Source organism: Lissotriton vulgaris, chromosome 2_1 (genome assembly GCF_964263255.1).
Source record: "Lissotriton vulgaris chromosome 2_1, aLisVul1.2, whole genome shotgun sequence".
In the NCBI taxonomy this organism is placed as follows: Eukaryota; Metazoa; Chordata; class Amphibia; order Caudata; family Salamandridae; genus Lissotriton; species Lissotriton vulgaris.
Genome location: NC_141687.1, coordinates 1,962,373,571 through 1,962,396,477, shown reverse-complemented (window position 1 = coordinate 1,962,396,477; position 22,907 = coordinate 1,962,373,571). Strand labels below are relative to the sequence as shown.

The 22,907-nt window shown below is 46.2% G+C and overlaps 1 protein-coding gene across 1 annotated transcript in view; it reads left to right on the top strand.

Annotated features, from left to right (window-relative positions):
• Positions 1 to 22,907, top strand: part of LOC147733565 (aminopeptidase N-like) — a 268,819-nt gene that overhangs the window by 57,279 nt on the left and 188,633 nt on the right. Inside the window, exons 3-6 of the mRNA XM_086958151.1 lie at positions 585 to 721; positions 814 to 940; positions 13,875 to 14,029; positions 14,694 to 14,807. Coding sequence (XP_086814277.1) covers positions 585 to 721; positions 814 to 940; positions 13,875 to 14,029; positions 14,694 to 14,807 — 533 coding nt within the window. The remainder of the gene's footprint in view (positions 1 to 584; positions 722 to 813; positions 941 to 13,874; positions 14,030 to 14,693; positions 14,808 to 22,907) is intronic.

Genomic DNA, 22,907 nt, shown 5'->3' with positions numbered 1-22,907 from the left:
TCGCCCAAATGAAATGACCTCAGAGACGAAAAATAAAATGCTTATGAAGTCTATTCATTACCATTTTATTTTTCGCGGTTATTCATTTATGTTCATTACTGTTTTGTGTTTTCAAAGCGTCCAGACGGGGGCGGGGCTGCTGCTGACAGGCAGCAGCAGAGAGAGCAGGGTACTTTCAGTTTAAAGTGCGCATGTCTTTTTGGCTGGCCGTCTTGTGGATGGCAGTCACACATGCGCACTTTAAACCTCTCTAACCCCGCTGTCCTAACACATCTGGTTTAGAGAAAGCAGATGCCTCCAGTGCTCTTCTGAGCACTAAAAGGGGCCGGCCCCACCAATCCTGGTCTGCTTTCATGCTGATGAGATCAGCACCGGGATTGGTTTCGGAGTTTGGAACCTGCCTGCCTGCCTCGAGGAGAGAAGACCATCGAGGAGGATTTTGCTCTTGCAGGTAAGTGCATTTAATTTATATTTTGTTTTAATGTCCCAGTCGGCTCACCATCCTCAGGACATGCTAGCTGCTACTGATGGAAAATAAAGAGTGTTGACACATTCACACTAAATGAAAACTCATGTTCCTTCAGGCACAACCATGAAAGAGATGGAGGGGTCGATTTGGAGTGTCACCACATTTGAAAAGACCCCAAAGATGTCTACTTATCTCCTGGCTTTCATAGTCTCTGACTTTGACAAGGTTGAGCAGGCGAGCAACAGTGTGCAGGTAAAGTGCATATGTGACCTTACAGCCAAAGTGCTGCTGTTTGTTAAAGCTAAAAGCATCCATCTTTAACATGAATCAAATGATCCTTTCAGATCCGCATTTGGGGTCGCAAGAAAGCCATCGAGGACAATCATGGTGCATATGCCTTGAATGTGACTGGTCGTATTCTGGCATTCCTTGAGAGTTATTACAATTCCACCTACCCGCTTCCGAAGTCAGGTAAGCACATCATCTACTTGCATTTGTATGGTCCTGTTTTAAATGAATGCCTGAGGTAGAAAAGTAAACATACTCAATCTTTTGTAGGTTCACACGAGGTGCTCAGCCATTAACTACCGTACTATAAGAGAGAGGATCAGGAGAAAATAGTATTAACAAAAGGCAGATCTTTTCTTTAAAATGCATAGTTTGCAACATATTAATAAATAGTGCAGAGCAGGCCTTCAAGAATGTTCTTCTGTTTGGCGATGTCGACTTGATTATGCGAGGTATTGTGTCCTCATTCACTGGGTGGCACTTGTATTATTTTAACTGAAATGCCCCGAAGCAGTCAAATATTATTTTAATTGAAATAAAAATACACATTTATTTCTCTTTGGTTGCATTCATACAGATCTGGGATTGTAAAGTTTAGGTACATTTCATGACGCTCATGAATTCGAATGAATGAAATTAAACGTATTTGGACCTTAATTCGGTCCGTGAGTCAGACCAATACACAACTCCGTAGCTGAGACTCTTCTAAATAATAAAACCCATGCAAAAGCGAATAAATCAGCTTGGTAAACTCTACTTACAATGCTTCATGGGTATGTGGACTCCCTATGAAACATGTGCATGCCTTTACCCACTAGTCCAGACAGTGGTGGCTTCTGGTAGATTAGTGTTAAAATTAAATTACACAAAAAGATTGACCATTATGTTTTCCATTCCCCAACAATAACAACATCTCAAACATCACCTCCTAAAAAACAGGGTCCTGTCTTGCATGTTCCCTGATTCTGAGCTTATCCTATGTCTAAGAACGCCTGCTTTCTTGTTCTGGTCTCCTGCGGGGCTGGTCTGCCTTTCCCTGCAGCTCATGTCCACAGGACACAAAAGGAGTCTGGCAAATCCACAAAAGAACAGGACAAAGGGACGCGGACCTGCATAACCATTACTCTGATATCAACAGAAGTCTTTCCCCTACCTTAAAATGTTTTTTTTCTTCAGCCTTCATCAATGTGGCTGACCTGCTCACCACATGTATCCCATGGAAGCCAGCTTGAACAAATAAGGTTCACGACCTTACAACCTATCTGACTGTGAGCAATCAAACAACCATGTAGTAGTAATTAATTATTTAGATATAAAAAACATATCTTTAAAAGACTGCACACATCACATTGTGTACATTTTTATGAATAAAAGATGATAAAAGAATAAAATGTGACCGTAAGCATGCTAGTTAAAACCATTCAATTTGTAAATTAACTCTCCCCATTATTGCAAGGTCTTTTAAAGTGCAGGTTCCGTCTTGTCAATCAGCTATATGGCCTCAGCAATGTCCATTTTATCTAGGTTGCGATAAGCGTGCTGAATGAATTTGGACAGGTTTATGTTTAAAACAATGTTATCTGGAGACAGAGCAGCGATAATGGCGTGCCTGCAAGTCCGAATACCAAGCCTGTTCCATTCTGGCTTGAGTAGGCATCGGCGCTGGAAATTGAATGAAGGACAGATGCAGAGCACGTGCAAGATTGTTTCTGTTGCTGACCCGCATCCTCTGCATGTTGTGTCTTCCTTCTTACGGCGCCAGGTGGGAAGATTTTGGAGTAAGCGCCAATCTCCCAATCTTAGGGCAATCAGACAGCGCTTTAGATAAAGTGAAAAAGTCGTGGAGAGGTAGGCCGCAGGGGTCAATCGTTTGTAGGAGTTAACTACCGCCCAGGAGTGACTGCGTTTCGTGACAAGAGCTTTGTCTGAAGCCAGAGATTTCAGTCTTACACATTTTTTGATTATGTTTTTAAAAACAGTCTGATTGGGGTTAAGAGCCCAAAGATCGGCAGCTGACATTTGACGGATATGATCATTCAAAAGGCGCCCAAATGTTCCCCCTGGATTCGTTTCGTTGATTTCTTTCCATATTAGGGATTCTAGTGTGCCTGGTTCGGCCTGTCTTAATTTATGACATAGCTTAAGATAAGTTCCAACGTTAGAGGCTTCATAGTTGGTTAATCCCAGCTCTAATCTAATCTGAGCCGGGGAAGCAACACTCGGTAAATGAAGTACCTTCCTGTAGATTTTAGTTGTATATTTGTTAAGGGCAGTATTCGTTTTGCCTTTGAAGATCTCTATGCCATAAGAAAGTGTTAGCCCAATTTTTGCTCTAAGGACTTCTAATAAAGGGGCAAAGGTTGGGCCTGAAAGTTTCTTCGATAGCTTGACTAAGGATACCATTAAGGCCATAGTTTTAGCTGCGTAACACTGCTTTGCTTTGAGAAGCTGCCCCTTGCGTCCAGATGGACGCCTAAATATTTGTATGATTGGCCAATCGAAAGGCTTGTATTGTTAATTTACCAACCACCGCCGCTGTGGTGTTTCTTGCCAAATGGGACTATCAGGGTTTTCTCCATGTTAATTTCTAGCTGGTTGTCAGACGTGTATTGTGATAGTTCAGCAAGGAGCCTTTGTAACCCTACTCTAGTGAGACTGAACAAGGCCAAATCGTCGGCATATAAAAGGTTACTTAATGCCGCACCTCCTATTTTGGGTGGATGGCTATTTACCTTGTCTAGAGTACTTGACAGGTCGGCTATGAATAGGTTAAAGAGAAGAGGGGCCAGCACGCATACCTGCTTGACACCGCATGAGGTCATGATTTTTCACGAGAGATGCGAGCCGGACCCTAGCTTCACTCGGACCCATGTGTCAGAGTAGAGTTGAATAATTGGGTTCAATTTTTCATTTGGAATGCCCCACTGAGTCAGTTTTTTCCGGAGGGCCGTCCTGGGCACTCTATCAAACGCTGCTTTAAAATCGACAAAGCAGCAGAAGATCATCCTGTTTGTTGATAAAGCTTTGTCGATTATAGTGGAAACTACCATTACATTTGTCATAATTCCTGAATTGACAACGAACCCTGTCTGGTTTAGAGGAATCAGATCGTGGTCCTTTACCCATTGTCTTAGATCCTCCAGAATGAGTCCTGCAAAATGTTTTGCCTCTATGTCCAGTAGGGCGATTAATCTGTAGTTGTTGGGCATAGCTCGTGATCCAGATTTGTGGATGCGATGAATTATTGCGCCCCGCCATGAGTCCGGAATTGTCAGTGTTCGCAGGGTGTATTTAAAAAGATTTAATAACACCGTGGACCAAAAAGGGATGTCCGATTTGAATAGCCTTTGTGGCAGGCCATTAGGGCCTGGTGCTCCATCTTGTCTCCCTTTTGTCACTGCATTGGCAACTCGTTCCTCGGTTAGTGCGTGTGCAGGGGTAAGTCCCTGATTTGTATCCAAGGAAGTGTTTAGTGATTCCTCATCTGCAGTCCCGCGTCCCATGGGTCGTCTGTAGCTATCGTGGTTCTCTTGTGCCTGGAAGTGATCTGTTAGATATGTTACCCATTCTGCTTCCTGGATATTTGCAGAGCCAAAATTTGTTAGGTTTAGGTTGGTGCAGTTAACAAGGGACCAGAATTTCCTTGAGTTTTTATTTGCTTGCTTTCCCACACCAATTTTACCCATTATTGGTTTTCCTGAACCTGTTTCTCTTGGGAGACTGCCCTCCTGAATGCTTTTTGGGCATGATGATATGTGGCAAGGAAGGCGCTGTTCCGCGGGAATTTTAAAATCAACCTCAGTGTGGTTCTCCTTGCTCTCTTTAGTGGTTTGATGGCGGCTGAGGTTGCAGCCCCTACTGGAGGCAAATGGTTTGAGCGCTGCGCAGTCGCAGGATATGAGTTGATCAGGTGGAAGCACAACTGCGACCATTTCCATATCTGGTTGGCTTCTTTATGAATACTGCCTGTTATGTAGTCCTTGCTTGCTTTTAGAACACTCTGACTGTTGGTTTCATTCCATTTAAGGCGCTTAAGGTTTTCCGTGTAGATTCCCTTGTAGGTTGTGGGAGCCTCTTTATGGAGTTCCGGGTTTGCGGTGAGAGTGATGACCTGGGGCCTATGGTCGCTTTCAGACCGTGGGTGGATGCAAAAACAGTTCAGTTTAAACAGTAGTTCAGAGTTGCAGATAGCGAAATCTAAGTAAGATTTTTTTCTTCCATTCGACCAGGTCCAGTTTGGGGGTGAGTCGCTTGTTGTCCTTCCGTTCACTACCAGGTAGCCTGCGTTATAGAATCTCATCATGGAGAGCTCACCTAATATGTTTGGGGCTTGCTTCGGGGGTTTGGATTGAGTCAAAGCCTCAATGATATTAGTCATGTCCGGCCCTACCGTGTCTGCTGCAATCCCCTGGAATAGATTTGTGTTGAAATCTCCCGTAAAGATGCGGTCCGAGTTGGGATATTCAGTAGCGATGTTGTTCATGATTTCGCACAATCGGACCAGGTGGTTTTTTTTTGTTCTGGTGCTGGGATTAATGTACACATTGACAAGGACAATTAGACTCTGCCTCCCACTGGGATTGATTTTTACCCCAAGTAACCAGTCTTCTTTGAGGGGGAATTGGTTGAGAGCGCCTTTTAGGTTATTTGTGATGTATGTGGACAAACCGCCTTTGGGGTGACCAAATCGGTTGTCCCTGAGAGCTAGTTTCCAGAACTCGATGTATCCTTCTATGGGACAGCCCTCTGTCGCCCAAGTTTTCTGTAGGGCGATTGCTGTATGTTTGCACAGAAAAGCCATGGTGTCTTCGTTTGACTTTTTTTGGTGGAGTCCACTGATATTCCATGAGCACAGTGAGAATGGAGACTGTCCCTGCTTGGTGTGTCTTTTGTGCCATGTATCAGCCGCTGAGAGGGGTTTTCTAGCGGAATTGTGTATTTCTGCAAGTATTTCCCCCGTTATCAGTCAGTTTGAATGTTTTGATGACAGGATTGCTGGTAGCCATCCCCAGCTATAATTGGATTCTTCATTGACCCCGACTTTTTCGGGCCCTTTTGGTTTGACGTCGGCCCCTGAAGCATTTTCTAAGACCGAGTAGGGTCTTGCGCCTCCTGTTGTTTTAGATGTTGACAGGTAGCCGGGTGAAGTCGGCCATGTGAAACAGAGTTCTTCAATCTGTGGGGCACGCCCCGCCTAGGAGGGTGAAACACCAACTCAGGGGGGGCGCACACTCCACACGAGGATCATACCTTTGTTAGTCTTGAACTGCCCCGCGTCGCAAGTCTTCACCCATTTCAAATGAGCTCTGGTAAGAGAGGGCTGGAGGGTGGAGGGCGGGTCAATAAAAAGCCACAACGTGCCCATTCTTTTGTCTTACAAAGAGCTGTCACATGAGGGGGTTAATTCTTAGAGCTGAAACGCTTCAGCTGCAGTGCGAGGCAGGGAGTCTCCTGCTAAAACCGAAAGTAAAGGAACAGAGTTCGATTTCATAGAAGAGGAGACTCATGGCCTCCCACTACAGCTGAAATGACCGTCTGCCTTGCTTTCAGATTTAGCAGAGACATTTTGCCTCCCACTGCAGCTGAAGCATTTCAGCTGTATAAATTTCACCCCATCCTGGGAGGGTTAGCTTTAAGCAGAACGAAGACAAAGTTTCTTTCAAATTTACACAGTCAGGCATGCAATGCCCGCCCACAGGGCTTCAAGTTGTCAAAAGAAAAATGCCAGCCAGTCATGTATTGCTTAAACAACCTGGAAATTGCTTGTTTTGACACTAAATATGCTTATTAATAAAGAAGTATGTATACATTTGTAAAGTGACTTTTCTGTCTGTTACATTTTATTATCAGTCATGGATCATTCAGGCAGTCCTAGAACACAATTAAAAGTGCTTCTATTTATATTTGTTGTTAAAATTATGCACAGACAAGTGTTGACCATACAGCTTTAGGTGACTGTTTATTTTGTATTTTTGTACTACCCGGGACATCAAAATAATGAGCTGTCAACCCTAATCACAAGACTGTAAGTTTGTTGCAAGATCAGCACATTTATTTCCTCCACCCTGATCCCTGATCCCTGTTTTGGTTTTCAATCAAAACAGTGACTGTAAAGGAGACCATGCTATCAGATTTTTCGAGCACTCCCTAGCTCAGAGTTGGTACACAAGAAACAATTCTTCCCTAGAAACCATTAACAACGTCCTGCCTCCCACTGCAGCTGAAGTGTTTCAGATCTAAGAATTAACCCCCTCCTGTGACAGTTAACTCAGCTCTTTGCAAGACAAAAGCATGGGCACGTCGTGCCTTATCTATTTCCCCTCCCTCCACCCTCCAGCCCTCGGTTACCGGAGCTCGCCAACCAAAAAATCCCATTTGAAATGGGTGATGAGTGAAGACTTGCGACGCGGGGCAGTTCAAGACTAACAAAGGTAAGATCCTCGTATGGAGTGCGCGCCCCCCCTGAGTTGGTGTTGCGCCTCTCTAGGGGGCCGTGCCCCACAGATTGAAGGACTCTGAGTTGGCAGGATCTTTTTCTGTTCCACATCCACCTCCAACTCTCCTGAGTAAATGCTAGGAAAGTCTTCGGAAGGCTTCACTTTCTGGGCTATCGTGTAAACAACCTGGTTAGCCTTAGAAGAACAGCACCCAGAAAGCAATCCACCTTCAACTTGCTAAAGAATATCATGCTCATAAGCAGATATACCTTCTTCGTTAGAGACTTCAGGTCTCGACCGATAATCAAATAATGACACAAAATTCTCATTAGAGAAGGTGGAGCTCATAATTATAGTCCTGAACACCAAATGAATATACCACAAAATCACAGGATAATGGTAGGTGGCAATAAGATCAGATTAAACTATTTCCTTGACGATTCTAAACTTTACTGTTAGGAGTTTTGTTAGGACGTTTACAGGACCTGAAGCTAACACTGTACCATTCACTGCCTGTACCAAGTTTACTATTTTTCTTATAGTTAGAATGGATTGTTGCTTAACACAGAACTGCTGGCACTTGCAGACAGGACCAGACTACACTTGAATAGACATACTAGGAAATAGAGTGTAGGACCACTAACATTGACATAGACTCACCCAACATATTCTATGGATGCTTTCACAGGTTTTATGGGACAGGAAGAAATTGCTGTTCACAGTGAAGATGAAGCGATATGCAACATCTGCAAGTGTGCTTCAGCTCATAAGCTTTTCCTCGCAGTTTCTATTTCCATAGGTTCTTTAGGTGAAGCAGCTGGAAGGTCATGGATTTTGGCTCGTTGGTTACTGGAGATCAATGTGGTATGAGGTGGCATTTTATTTGCTCACTCTTCTTTTCTGTTCTTCACTGATTCTATGTACTATCTGTAACATTAGACTAATACATTAGTCAGGGAAGCAATACATAGGGGAAAAGATAATTCAATCGTTATTTCTGGTGGAAGACCTTTTCCGGGAAATGTCTTCTGGATTTTTTCAATCGAAACAATTGGTGAGGCTATATGCTTGAGAGAGGTGGCAAATGCTATTGCACACATTGTGCCTTGCTGGGGATCACAAAGTCTTTCTCCAGCAGACGTCTTGGCATCAGGCCGCAGAACAATATGTGTGAGAAAGTCCCTCTTTGGACGATCACCCCATTTTTTGCTGACTCTTATGCTGATTTTATAACTCTGAACCTTGCGATACTGCTGTTCAGTACTCAGTGTATGTGCTCTGACCCTAAAATATGGTAAATTGGCTAATCACCAATTGGTATATTTAATTTTCCAATATTGCCATAGTGTACAGTGCAGGAAAACTCATCAATAGCATTGAAACTAAAATGTGACCTATGGACTGAGCACCTATTTACCAACCACTAGGCTAACAAGGAAAAACATAGCTTCAGGTGTACATGTGTAACCTGACAGATGTAGGTTTTAAACCTGCAGGTGAACCTTTCAATATACCACTTTTTGACAGGAAGGACCCTGAACTTTAAATGTTAGATGTCAATACATATATTCCTGTTGCCCACAAAGTAGGCTGCCTACTTTGTGGAACATGTCAGAATTTTATGTTTGCATGCTCTTTCAGTGTCTAGCCCACAAAAGTTTTTTTTCACTCGAAAGGGCTGCAAATGTTCCTATGAGAAAATGAAAAGTGCATTTAAAATACTATTTCTCCTAACATTGGTTTGGGATACGCTACAGCCTGATTCAATCACTGTTCTTATATTTATTAAAAATACAACTCAGTGGTGAATTTGAACTTTGATTAATAGGAAAGTTAAGGTTTAAAAGCTACACTTTGCAGCGGCAAGCTCCAGTGAGTTAATTAGCATTAGCCTGCCAGTAGCTGGACTCTGTCAATGCTTTTCTCTTAATGAGGGTGTGAAACTGCTTCCAGAGCAAGAACAATTACTTAGGGCTTTTGGGAGGGTCCTGGAAGTTAATTTACTTGAACAGGATTAGAAAGGCCTGCACATTTGCAGCTAAATGTAAAGTGGGACCTGGGGAAGAGAGGCCTTTCGCTCTCCGGGCACAGGGTAGCCATTTTGGTACCATATCTGTGGGAAGGGGAGCTAGCACTAGAACTAGTTTGGTTGAGGAGGGGAGACTGCTCATTTTCATAGATACATACCATGTTAGGCTAACTACAGTTTTACGATATTGGATTTCACTTAGAATAGTGCTCACTGTGGAGTGGTTTGCAGTGGGATAGTTTGCAGTGAAGATGTAAAAAGTAGGAAGGTTTGTCCCTCAGAACTTTTTGATTATTGGTTAGGGAGTATGCAAGAGTCACCCCACCCACTCGTTGTTGAATCCTACAACAGTGGCATCTCACGTACACATAATAAGAACACATTTAGACTGGTGGAAGAACAGCACTGGACCTGTTTTCTGTAACCTGTGTGGAGACCTGAAGGGTTGGACCTGCTCCCACTTGTACCCATGACTCGGAAGGGAACTGCAAGCGTCAATTGGCTGACCGCCTCCTGGGCTACAGAGACACAAAACCTGAAAAAGGTAATTTTCCTAAGTGGTGGTAGTGGTCTCTGATGGAGTGAGTCCTGAACACTAGGTGCTGTTGCTCCGGTCCTGGGAACCTTAGAAATGACCAAGAGAGACTCCTCCAGAAAGTCTGAAAAGTTGGTACATGGAACATTTTTGGACTTTCAATATTTCTGGAGCTTCACCGGGACCTTGTGGAAAAACGTATCCAATTTTGCGAGGACTTCATTAGCTACAGCTTAAAACTTGCTCTGCTGAAGAATTCTGAGCTCCAAAAAAAAGAGAATAAGGCATGATTTAAAGTTTGGCAAACAGGCATTCACAATCATGACAAAAATCCTGTTTGCATTATTATACGATTGTTAGAACATAATACATTTGTAAGGAGGTGAAAGGGATATGCGTTACATTTATGATGGAGTACCCATTCGTCAAATTCTAAATCAGGCCCCAAGTCCAAAGAAAGACATTTTTACCAGACAAAGGAGTGAAAGTATATTATCGATTAGAGGATTTAGTCAGGCCTGAAACATAGAATGTTCCCTCTCTGAGCTTTTTTTGCCAAAACCAACAGCTTTAGTGGGACTTAATCCAAAGGATATCGAACTTTCAGATGACTTTGCTGGAGACAGCCTCAATATTGCTAATACTAATTTAAAAGGTAAAATCAATGACCAGGATGAATTGATGGGGGCATCTGATCTCTGCTCCATTGCAACCAACCTGCCTAGGCTCTGGTCAACCATGAGCAGTGACTTCTGATTGGTGCATTAGTTTTTCTTTCAGCATTTTGCTCCAAAACTTTTTAAATTCATGTCTCCGGTTACCCATATTGGATTCTAATACTTTTTGTGTAATTGTCTCTATTTTTAGAAATTGGTTGTGGAATTTGATTGTGTTTTGCTTCAAAGTTTTATTGTTTTGTACTGCTAAATACTTTACATATGCTTTTATTAAGTTCAGCCTGCTTGTTCTGTGCCATCCCCACTAGGGACTGAGCACAGGTTTATTTACTAAACAAGTATGTTGGACCGGAAATGATTATGGACTTATTACTTAGGAATCAATCACAACTTCCTCAAAAAAATCACCAATTTTCTTACAACATGTGTCAACATTGCCAAGAAGGTAACATAATCAACCAGACAGGTATCCTCAGTTATTCCTAAGGGTATATCCAAGTATAAGGCAGAGCCCATAAGGCTACTTATTATGTAAGCTCCCTTGCAATTACCTGAGCGAAAATGTACTATATAAAAAGTTAAATGAACTAAGATGGCATCCAGGAATTCTCTCAGCTTCATGTAACCTTCTTGTAATGTGAGGACCCCATGACTGCTGATAGCAGTGTCCAGAGGCGGGTATGTGGCTAAGGTTTTAATATGGCAGCATTTCCATTCTGCAAAATCTGAACCTGCTGCTGCTGAGTGGTAGTCTTCAAACCTGGAGATGGAGGACCTCAAACCTATGGAGCCAGAGGGACCAGAAACACTTTGTTGTCATAACCTCTCATGGGCTGTATGTAGTAGTTTAACATTCAACTTTTTCTGAAAGCCTCTGTAGAAAGGACAACCACTTCCAGAAGCCAACCAATACAACCCGAGTGCCACATGAGTTACAGAAAGGATGCCCTCCAGAAAGCACTGCCTGACAGCACAAGGAGCCAAAAGATCAAAGGCAGAAAACGCTGCTGAGTGGTAGGACAGGTCGTCAAGTTTAATACCTTGACTAGAGTACTGCTAAAGTTGGCATGCCTGGAGCAGAATTGGACTAAGACCTAGAACTGGAACAGAGTTGGAATTGGTAGGCCTTGAGCACAGCCCAAGTAAGACTAGGGCTGAAGCAGTGAATGTAACAGTAAGAGTAATACTTTATTGTACAGTTAATTAAAACCATTACAAACCATCATCAATAAAAATAGTTTTGTGTATCTAAATCGGCCATAACAAATTATGATGATACTCTAGTAGGCTGTGAGTAAAAACTGTGATTACAAGGTGCTGAGCTAAAAACTATTAAGATACAGGCAGAGTGTAAGATTGGCCCAAGAACTGGCTCATTTTTATCATACCATTAAAAACTTTGCATGGTTGGGCTAACTTACATTCTCATTCAAATACAGTTATTTATTGCAGTCCATAATTTGCCTGAGCAACAAAAAGTTATCCTCCACGTAAGCTTGTGCTTAGAAGCAGTAAAGCTCGATGGACACCAAGATGTCGACTGGGCCCTTGTTTCCATCCGGAGAAGGAAGATGAATTCCAACATGGCTGCCCGGAGCTGCAGCTCCCTGGAAACCCTGCGCACAACATCCTAACGCGGCCCTCCAAGCCCCACTGAATTATCTGTAAGGGCCAAATGCCAAAATCGGACGATCTGGAGCATCTGCCGCTGGGGCCGCCGATACTTGGTGTGGTTGTGTGGCTCACTGGTTAGAGGCGGCAGACCCGGAAGCAGAGAATGGCCCGGGACCAGGGTTCAATTCCCGACGTGGCAGTGTCATGGACCAGGGTCAGCGGACTCGACAATTCTCGCCTCAGTGCCTACTCTAACCAGGGATCACACTCGGCAACTCAGGGCATTAGCTTGCCTCATCTCTACAACGGCCCCCCACATTCGCCGGGGATGCCTGGTTTCACCTTGGAGATACCCAGAAGGGACCATCTCACAGGGATAGCCAGGACGGGTTCCCCAGCGGTCTACAGCGCCACAATGCCTCAGGGCAGCAGTGCGCTTTACAAGACACATACATTACATACATTACATTACATTACTTCCAGCGGCTGCTCTGCTGTGATATCGGCAATATCCACCCCTGGTGATAACACCTCAAGATGGCACCCGAGGTGAAACTGAGGTAGAAGCGGGGGGGCCGCGGTGAAACAGACCCACATTATGAGGTAACAATAAGGGGGCCGCGACATAAGGAGCGGCCCCCCTGCTGCCCTTTCATCTTCCTTGGCAGGTGCCCGCAGCTGGGGCAGCCCGTGATAGCCGTATCTGCAGCCTCCATCCACCTGTGTGGCCCGACAGCAGAGTGTGGATGGGGGCCCGTGGCCAAAGTGGACGGGTGAGACAGGTTACACGACCGGGAGAGGATTTTAATTACAGCACTCACCCCCTACATATGACAAAGCCGCTAACACCGTCCTGGGAGAGCCAAGATAGACATCAGATTTTTGTCGAGCATGAAAGCTGGGTGGAGACCTGGGGATTTATTTTAACACTCCTCCAGCTAATGACACAGGTGGACTGTGGTGTCCAGTACAGGAGAGTGGGAGCATTTAGACCAGGGATCATGTGTGTGCAGCAGTGGTGAAAGGAGGTGCAAATACTGAAGATGCTCCTCCTTTTGACTGTCTGGCTCCTTCTCCCCTCTTGTTCTTCCTCCATTGGGTCGCCCCCCTAGTTTTCTTTGGACTTGGCCCTCGTAACTTTTGGTCTGGAACTCGTATGTGCCCCGCCATTTTGGGACCCTCTCCTGTTGTCACTCTTGCCCTGGTTGCATCTTGCCATGTTGAGATGGTCTCCATTGATGCCCACGGCCCGGATCCACCATTTTGTTGATTCTTGTCCTTTCCTTTGGTCCCTTGGATTCCATCAGGCTGACCTTCAGACATTTCACTAACGCTGGACTGCCTTATCTCTTTCTCCCACTCAGGTTCCCCTCTCTCCTCTCACCAAACTCAGCCTCCAACTCTTCTCCATCACCTACCACTCTCTACCCCCACATCCATTTGACTTTTCGCAAAGCTCACAGTGAATCTGCTTCATTAGCACTGCCGGCACAGAGATGCTGCGAGGCAGGTGAGGATGTAAATATGATGGCTATTTTCCAACAGCGGTCAGCGACATGCATTTACCAGGCAGGATAGTGGCCACTCGCCCCGTGTAATGACCCCATAATCTTCCCATGGTAGTGTCTGGTAGAAACCTGTAAAAAGAATATTTAGGAACTCACTGCAGTCCTCAGTGTAAAGTATTACTAGATTATCAGCCATAAATATTGAAAGTTCTGGTACATGAAGTTAAGTTTTATTTATGTGCATATGCTTGCAATATTCGAGAAAAGAGAAATCAAGGTTTGGATTAGTAACAATGACCATTTGTTTTTTCCTTCAGATCAAGTTGCTCTTCCTGACTTTGGTGCAGGAGCCATGGAGAACTGGGGGTTGATTACATACAGGGAGACAGCACTTTTGTATGACCCCTTGACATCATCCATCGGAAATAAAGAGAGAATACTTACAGTGATAGCTCACGAGCTTGCCCACCAGGTACTCTCATTGTTGAATGCAAAAACACAGAAAACAGACTGCATATGAATTAACAAGACCTTAGCAAGAGTGCAACCTAATTTCCTGTATAGAGACTTCTTCCAAATCCCAGTGGATGAGATACATACCAGGTGGAACGCAGTGCATTGTCCATGTGGTAGGCCCTCCCCCATGACTTTATACTCATGAAAGCATTGCCCTTAGGTATTCCGGCCAGGGGCTTAAAGCATGCACATTTTTTAGTTGGACACTTCGAATCAAACCTATTCGCAGATCCTGGCAGTCACACAGAGAAGAATAAAGGCATGGCGAGGTAGCGTCCAAAGTACCTCAAGTCACAGGTAGACCTGGGTCAAGGGTTTGAAAATCACAGCGAAACATTGACCCTGTTGCATTGGCTTGAAGAAAGCATCACTCCAGAAACAAAATCAAATAACTGAACAGAATCTACTCTGTCGGATGAAAGTGACTTAGATGCAGGCAAGTCTGTCAAAAATGCACATTAAAAATCAAATGGCCCAGTTTCTTGTTGGCAAGTGGGGGGGGATTTCTTCCCCTGTGGTCATAGAATTAGTCTTCTTCTGTTATATTTTTTTGCAAATGAACATATGTGATGCATTTTACTCAGCTTTTAATGCTTCAATGGCTTTCTGTTTCTGTTTAGTGGTTTGGTAATCTTGTGACACTGAGGTGGTGGAACGATCTCTGGCTGAATGAGGGGTTTTCCTCATATGTGCATTTCCTAGGAGCTGACTATGCGGAGCAAACGTGGAATATTGTAAGTTTACCTCAAATTATATAGAAAGTACTGATCTTAAGATGGACAGGAAGGAATTCATTACAATGGACAGTAGTACATCTGTGAATGTCAATAAGAAGTAATCAAAGGGCAATTTATGTAAGCGCATGTTGAAGTTATTTGATTTTTATTTATTATTTAGATATTTTGTAGAGCACTGTGTGCTGTCTTTTGATTACTTTTGAGTGCTGTTTACACGTTACACTGGAAAGTTAAAGGGGCATATTTAAGGAAGGTGTCTGAGCGTGGCATTAAGCCAAGAAGCCTAACGCCACATTCTGGCAATTTCCAAATGCAGGGCTGCGCCGTATTCACAAGAATAAGGTGCACCCCTGCCTTTCCCTTAGCACTGGCACTAAATATAGCTGCCTAGCGCCAATGCAGGCACTCTTGCACCATTGTGCAAGTGTGCCTGCGTTTCAGGGAAAGATTGTTTATGTGCAGGAAGGTGTCATTCCTGTACATAAACAATCAGCAATGGCGTTGTGTAACTTCTATGTGTGCTTCAGAATCATCAGTTTTTTTTTAATGATTGTTTATGTGCAGGAAACACCTTCCTGCACATACACAATCATTCATGGCGTTTTGCTCTTTCTATGTGTGCTGCATTTCTGCTTGTTTCACCATATTAAGACCAGGGGGCCCATTAGGATGGCGGATGGAGAGTGGCGGAAAATGTCTGTTTCCACACGCCAGCAGCGGTCCTCCCGCCCACCATATTATTGTCGTCAAACATAGCCCATTTCCCATATGCCACGGTGCGACACGAACCGCCGTAAAAAAGCACCAGCCATCACGACAGCGGGAGCAAATAGATATCACCGCCGTGCGGAATGACGTTCCGACCGCTGTACAAATCAGGATGCCCCAAACAGCCAGTCGCACCGCAGCATTGAAACCGCCCAATCAGAGACGGCGTAAGCTCGACAACGGAGAGCGAAACCAGATTCCCAGTCCCGTCCACTCGGTCACGACCACAATGGATCCAGCTCTACACGTCTTCCCGGTACTGTACCTGATACACTACCAGCAACTAATGCACCATCGCGGACGCCACCACAGGTAAGCATTAACACTACTCCGCACACAACAACAACACACCCATGCACAGATACAGGATTCCTGTCCACACCAGACACCCTGGTGGGGACAGGAACACATCCACAAGTGTACACACACATGTCCTATCTGTCACCAAGTCACCCCTCCGGATCCAGGTCACCCTTTTTCCGTGATCTTGAAGTAATGTCCCGGTTACGTCACCGCACTGCAGCGGTGAAGCCGCGTGAAAACATGCACACAATGTAGTAAGCAGGGCCAGCACCAGGCATGGGCAGTGCACAAAGTTAACAGGGCCCCACCTCCACACTCCACACACTAGGCCCCTCCAACATGAAGGGACATTCCATGTGCCCCTCTTGTGCTCCCCCATGCACAATAACCAGCCAGGTGAACCCACAACCTGCACCACATACTAAACAACTAGGGAGACAGCCTCAGCAGGTGTGGCTGCAGAGGAACACACAGCACAGAAGCACAGGGCCAGGGAAACGCACACACCACAACAACACCACATTCATGGCAAGAAAACTGAGTCTAAGCACAAAATAAACACACACACAGATAATGAACAAACACTCAACTGGACATAAAGCCTGAAAAGTCACACAGCCATACCCCACACTGACACATAGCCACATACACAGACCACAACCTCAGCCCGTCAAATCATACATGGCTGGCCCAGTGAGTGAAGTCAAACCACAGTCATCTCAGTGCAACAACTCAAGGACACAGCAAGGCAATCCATGTAAGGGCACAGTGATGAAAGAAGGGTATGAAGTCAAACAGTGATCGGCCACACATCTGTATCCAACTACCTACCAGGAGTATGTCAGCAGCAGAACACACAGGCCCCATTGCAAAACTCCATGACTGTCAAACACAATATGGACCTTCACACATACACCCCCCATCACACCTGCAGCACACAACACCAATGTCAAACACACAGAAGGGTGCCAATAATGTCCAGTCAAAACACTGACAAACAATCACACTCCCTGGAGGATATCCACAAATGTTTGCACAAAAACAACAGCCACACACATAACTCAATAAAAACACATACAGAACTACAAGACCAGACATGATCTGTGACCAATGGGCCTACAATGACACAAAAACAGGCATACCTCACCACCCATCAAGTCAACATGGTGTCATAGTGTACCACATGCCTGCACATGCACAAGAATGACAAGAGACAACACAAATATGAGAGGTGAAAACACCAAGGACGCACCTAAAAGAAGCACAGGAACTAGACTAGACCTAAGCTCATCTGACAGACACACAAGTAAGGCACACCACACTGGCCACAGACATCTGAATGAAACACACCAACAAAACACACACAATGACATGCAAATAGAACACCACACACAGAGCATCTGTCAACTGCAAGAGACAACACAGTCCAAACACTGCACACAGCCACATCAGACACACAACAGATACACATGCCAATAATTCACATTGCAAACACAACAGTACATCAGGGGATGCACACCAGGCAAGGACAAGGCAACATACACTCACAGCACTGCATGCACATCAAGCAGTGTGTGCACAACAAACATACCAGTTCCACAAATATATGAGTGACACAACATGAACACCCACAACAACAATCAAAACAGCAAAAAGACAACACAACACCCAGGAATTTAAGCAGTCCTTCAGCAAACACACATACAGCTAACCCAACACCCACAGGTGCACACGTCTGAGACTACAAAGTGGAAACAACATGATCAGAGGAAACAAGCCATTGGCAATGTTGAAGTGGCATATAGAGCACGTGTCACAGTAAACCATACCCACACAGAAAACGCTTTAACTAACAAGGACACTGACAAGGCAGACAGCAGGAGTAACTGTTTTTATTCACATATTACACAGATAGGCACCAAAAGCAGACAAGAGCAAGGCCAGTGGCCAGAAAAAAAGTACAGGTGAGGTACATGAGATCCTGCACAGGGAAGGGGCAAACAGCAGTGAACATCAAGGCCAGTGGCCAGTCCAATGTGCAGAGTAGTTACATGAGATCTTGCACAGGCAAGGGGCAAACAGCGAGGAACAACAGGGCCAGTGGCCAGTACAAGGTGCAGAGTATGTCCATGAGAAGCTGCACAGGTAAGTGGCACACATTAAGGCCAGTGGCCAGTCCAATGTGCAGAGCATCTCCATGAGAAGCTGCACAGGTAAGTGGCACACAACAATGTCAGTGGCCAGTCCAATGTTCAGAGTAGTTACATGAGATCCTGCACAGGCAATGGGCAAACAGCAGAGAACAAGAAGGCCAGTGGCCAGGAAAATGTGCAGAGTATGTCCATGAGAAGCTGCACATGTAAGGGGCGCACATCAAGGGCAGTGGCCAGTCCAATGTGCAGAGTATGTCCATGAGAAGCTGCACAGGCAAGGGCCACACATCAAGGCAAGTGGCCTGTCCAATGTTCAGAGTAGTTACATGAGATCCTGTACAGGGAAGGGGTAAACAGCAGTGAACATCAAGGCCAGTGGCCAGGACAAGGTGCAGAGTAGTTACATGAGATCTTGCACAGGCAAGTGGCCAACAGCAGGTAATAACACAACCAGTAGCCAGGGCAAAGTTCAGAGTAAGTACATGAGAAGCTGCACAAGGAATATGTGTGACTATACCCTGCCATGATCAGCAACAAAGTCAGGGGGTAATAATGGGCAGCACTGGCACATCTGTGGGCGAGACAGGTATTTGAGGGCGACTTCCACCCAGACTTGGGGCTGTCGGTCTGACTGGTAGGTGGCTGTGTGTCGGGGACAGTTGGAGGACTGGACCGGGGAGAGAGAATCCCAGCCGAGGTAGAGGCATCAGTGGCCTGGGAAGCCGGAGGGCTGCTTGTACCAGGTGGTGTAGTGGCATGTGGAGGTAGAGTCATGCTGCCATGAGACACAGTGTGGGTGGGAGATTGTGCAAGGGTAGCTTTCCACTTCTTGGGGACTCTAAATGGCTTCCTTGTCTTGGGATTAATGGAAAGTGGTGTGGACACAACAGGCACACTCACCACCAAAGCTGCATCAGGTGCAGTCGGTGGCCCTCCCTCTGGGGACATGCTGGATCCAGCAGGACGCTTGACCTGGCCTTGCCCTTGCCCCTCTATTCCCTGTCTACCAGGTGTACCCCCTACAGTGCCTTCCTTTCCCTGCTTCACAGGGCTTTGTATGGAAGTTGAGGCCGTGGGTGAATCTGCATTTGAACTCTTCCTATATGTGCTCTCAGCAGGCACCACCTTCTCAGTGGGCACTGAAACTGTCTGCTTGTCTTTGCGAGACACTTTTGGGACAGGAGAGTCCTGGGCCGGGGATGCCTCTGAGTCATGTGACCCTGAGGCCTGCTTCTTGGCTTTCTGGCCTTTAGTGTTGCTTGACAGGATTTTGTCTTTGCGCTCTAGGGTGGCTTTAGTTTCTGTGGGGATGGTGACTGCGCCCTGGATCTCTTGGGCTGCTGCTGTGCGCTGCTTGTGCTGTATCTTGCCCTTGAGGTCTGTGATGTGTGGTCACTAACATCAGATGTGGCCACTGGCAGGTGGGTGGACAAAGGGACTAGAGCTGGACTCTGAGATTGTGCCAGTTGAGTGGCTGCCATCACTGTGGAGGACAAAGATTGGACAGTCCCGTGTACCCCACCCATGTCTGAATGAATGCCCTCCATGAAAGCAACCACCTGTGCCAACTTTTTGTCGTGGTCTACAAAGGCATTGAGGAGAGGTGTCTGGCCCACACACCGCTGGTGCAAAAGGCCCACTGACTCAGCACTGATGGCAGCAGGGGGACAGGGGCGGGGGCAGGGGCAGCAGGGCCTGGGGTGAAGGACACTCTTCCCTTCTTACTGGTGCGAACACTGGCAGCACAGTGGAAGTAGCTGGGAGGGTGGGCACTGTACGCTGTGAGGTGGAAGAGGAGGCAGAGTCCCCGGTCCCTGTGCCCGCCCACATAGATGCATCACTGCTGGCATCCGATGACGCCGAGGTCTGTGTCTCTGGCTGTGATTCCTCAAGCAGACTCCAGTCCCCCTCTGAGGCTCTGGTCACATCTGTGTCACTGTGCACGTGTGCAGCAGTTGTGCTTGACGCCTCACTACTGGTGTCCGTTCCCTACCCTTCCGGTCCCACAAGGGGTGCTGCATGAGAAGGGGAGATGTAGGGTCAGATCATTAGCATCAACAGAACATTCATATGCAAGCAAATCATCACTAAAGATGATGAAATCTCCATGTTGAACACCACCCTGTGCAATAACATTGTGCGACCTCTATTATTAACTCAAGTTTTGCCAGTCAATAAGCTAACGGGGCATAAGTGAGCCATGTGATGACCACACAGCACAATATCCTTCCAGTGGCTGCGTTTAACCAGACACACAAATAGCTCTGAGTACACCAAGGGCCCTGATGGGGGCAACGATGTACCCCGCCATTGTCATATCTGGATGGAGCAGAAGATGACAACACTGGTACAGACTACAACTTAACAGTCCACAATGGCCATGAGATTATGCCATTTACCCTGATGTACTTTGGTGCACAGCTACTTTTGCACATTTGTGTCAGATGTCTAAGCCTCACCTTTCTGAAGCCAGGAAATATACACATTGATAAAAGCACACTCAGAGGATGCACACTGCCGTGCCATTACATGGGATTTCCCAGACTAACCCAATGCAGACGATACCTGAAGCCCACGACTCTGAAGGCAATGTCAATGCCCATTACTCAAATAACATTAGGAAGGGCAAATTCATGGCAGCTGCACCCAATACAGAGCCCACTTACAAGACACTGCATCACACTACCAACATCACATAGCCCAGCGCTGGTACAGGCTGTGAACACATGCAACCACTCACAGCCAAAGTCACCATCCCAGGAATCCTCACCCCTAGCTTGCTGCTGAAGCTCCTATAAATGCGCATCCAGCCCAGGCAGTATCACGACCAAGACTCGGGCCATTAGTGGTGTCATGCTCTGCCGCGCCAACCTGCCAGTACAAGGGAGCAGCCCCATCATCATCTCCACCACGTTCTTGCTCAGCCGGCAGATGTCATCCCACCTCTTGTGACAGTGGGTGTGCCATTGGTTGGCGACTAACAGAGCCTGCACCCTGCATGCAATGGCCCTCCACACAGCCTTACACTGGTGGACTTTTGAGTCGTAGGCATGGGAGACAAGAGGGGGACACATCAGTGGCACAGTGTTATGTACCAATAATTCTCTGTGCAGGAGCATGATACTAACTCATCCCAAATTCACAGATATGTCTAACAGGGACAATACAGCATCTCACATAGTACATTAGCATGGGAGAATCACACATAAATGCATGCAGGTATGAGGATGGACACAGTAACTGCCCATCTCATACACATGCAGGAGGCCAACACAGATAGCTATGTGTAGGCTGTCCACATCTACTGTCCATTATTTAGTTGAGCAAGACATACAGTACATATCAATATATGTTTGGGGGTTGACTCATTGTCTCCAACACTGTGCAGCCCTCAATGTCCTATCCCTGTGAATGTCTCACTGTGTCATGGATGTCACATTGAGGGACATGATCTAACAAGCTAACACCCTTCTCATAAGGCCTCTTGTGTGCAACCTACAGGGCTGAGATGGCTCATTGATGGAGAATCCTGCAAAATACACACATGTAACACTTGTTACATTCAGTGATGTGTCCTTGGCAGATTGGGCGGTGACTGTGCAGGCCAGGTGGGCTCACACTGAGGTCCAACATAGGGGAACATAAATTTCACATGTAGGGACAAGTTGAGAGCAGATACAGTGCCTACACATGCCAGTCGGTACACATGCTGGTGGAAATGGAGGGTGCTGTGCACAATAGTATGGCAATCTGCTGTGTCATAGGTGAATGCCCACCAATAGTGTCACCTTTTGTGCTACCGCGATTTCCTGTTTGGAGCACGGGGTGGTCCCTACTGCATTGACCTTGTCGACTATCCTTGCCCACATTTGTGCTCTCGTGGCTAATGGAGTCTGTTGGACCAGGCTACCAAACATTTGTGGCTCTACTCTGATTATCTCATCTACCACTACTGTCAACTCACTCTGTGAATTTGGGCATTTTCTGTGGTGCCATGGTGTGTGATGTGCAGAGGCGATAGAGGTGCAGATGTGGAAGTTGTGGTGGTGCTGTGTGTGTTGTGAGTAGTGATGGAGTGTTGAGTCTTGAGCCTAGTGCTGAACTGGAGCTGATGTATAATTAGGTGCCAGACACAATTCCATCACTACCCTCTGTACGAAAACCCCAGCTAAGGCCCCATCTGTGGCCTTAGCTGGGGTTTTCCTACAGAGGGTATTGATGGACCCACGCAGCCATTCACACAAGCAATCACTGCCCTGACTCCTGCAATACCAACTTGCTGCATCACTGTATGGCTGACAAGACAATACATGTCCCTCCAATCTTGATGTGCAGGCAGGGAGACGTGTGAAATAGGCTGCTCACCCCTTTCCCCCAGACACAGCATGCTAGGCACTGCATGACACAACCCCACACTCTTAGGCACATGCTGCAGCAGATCCACTTCATGTGCGCCCCCCACTGCCCTCTCACTCTCTCTCCCACTCTAGAAGACTTACCATGACATTTGGAGCACCATATTGTCTCGGATACTGTGTGACAACCTCGTCCACCAGGAACTCCAGCTCCTCGCTGGTGAAGAGACTGGCACGGATTTTCTCAGTCCTCCACATCACTGTGGCCAGGAGACAGCAGCAGCAGCAGCAGTTGGTGGTGAGGGCTGGCAGGCAAAAGGCTCTGGAAACAGAAGCAGCAGCAGTTGGTGGTGAGGCGTCTTGGGTAGCAGGCCATGGAGACAGGAGCAGCAGCAGGTGGTGGTGAGGGGTCTCAGACAGCAGGCTATGGAGACCGGGGCAGCAGCAGCAGTTGGTGGTGAAGGGTCTTAGACAGAAGGATCTGGAGACAGGAGCAATAGCAGCAGATGGTGGTGAGG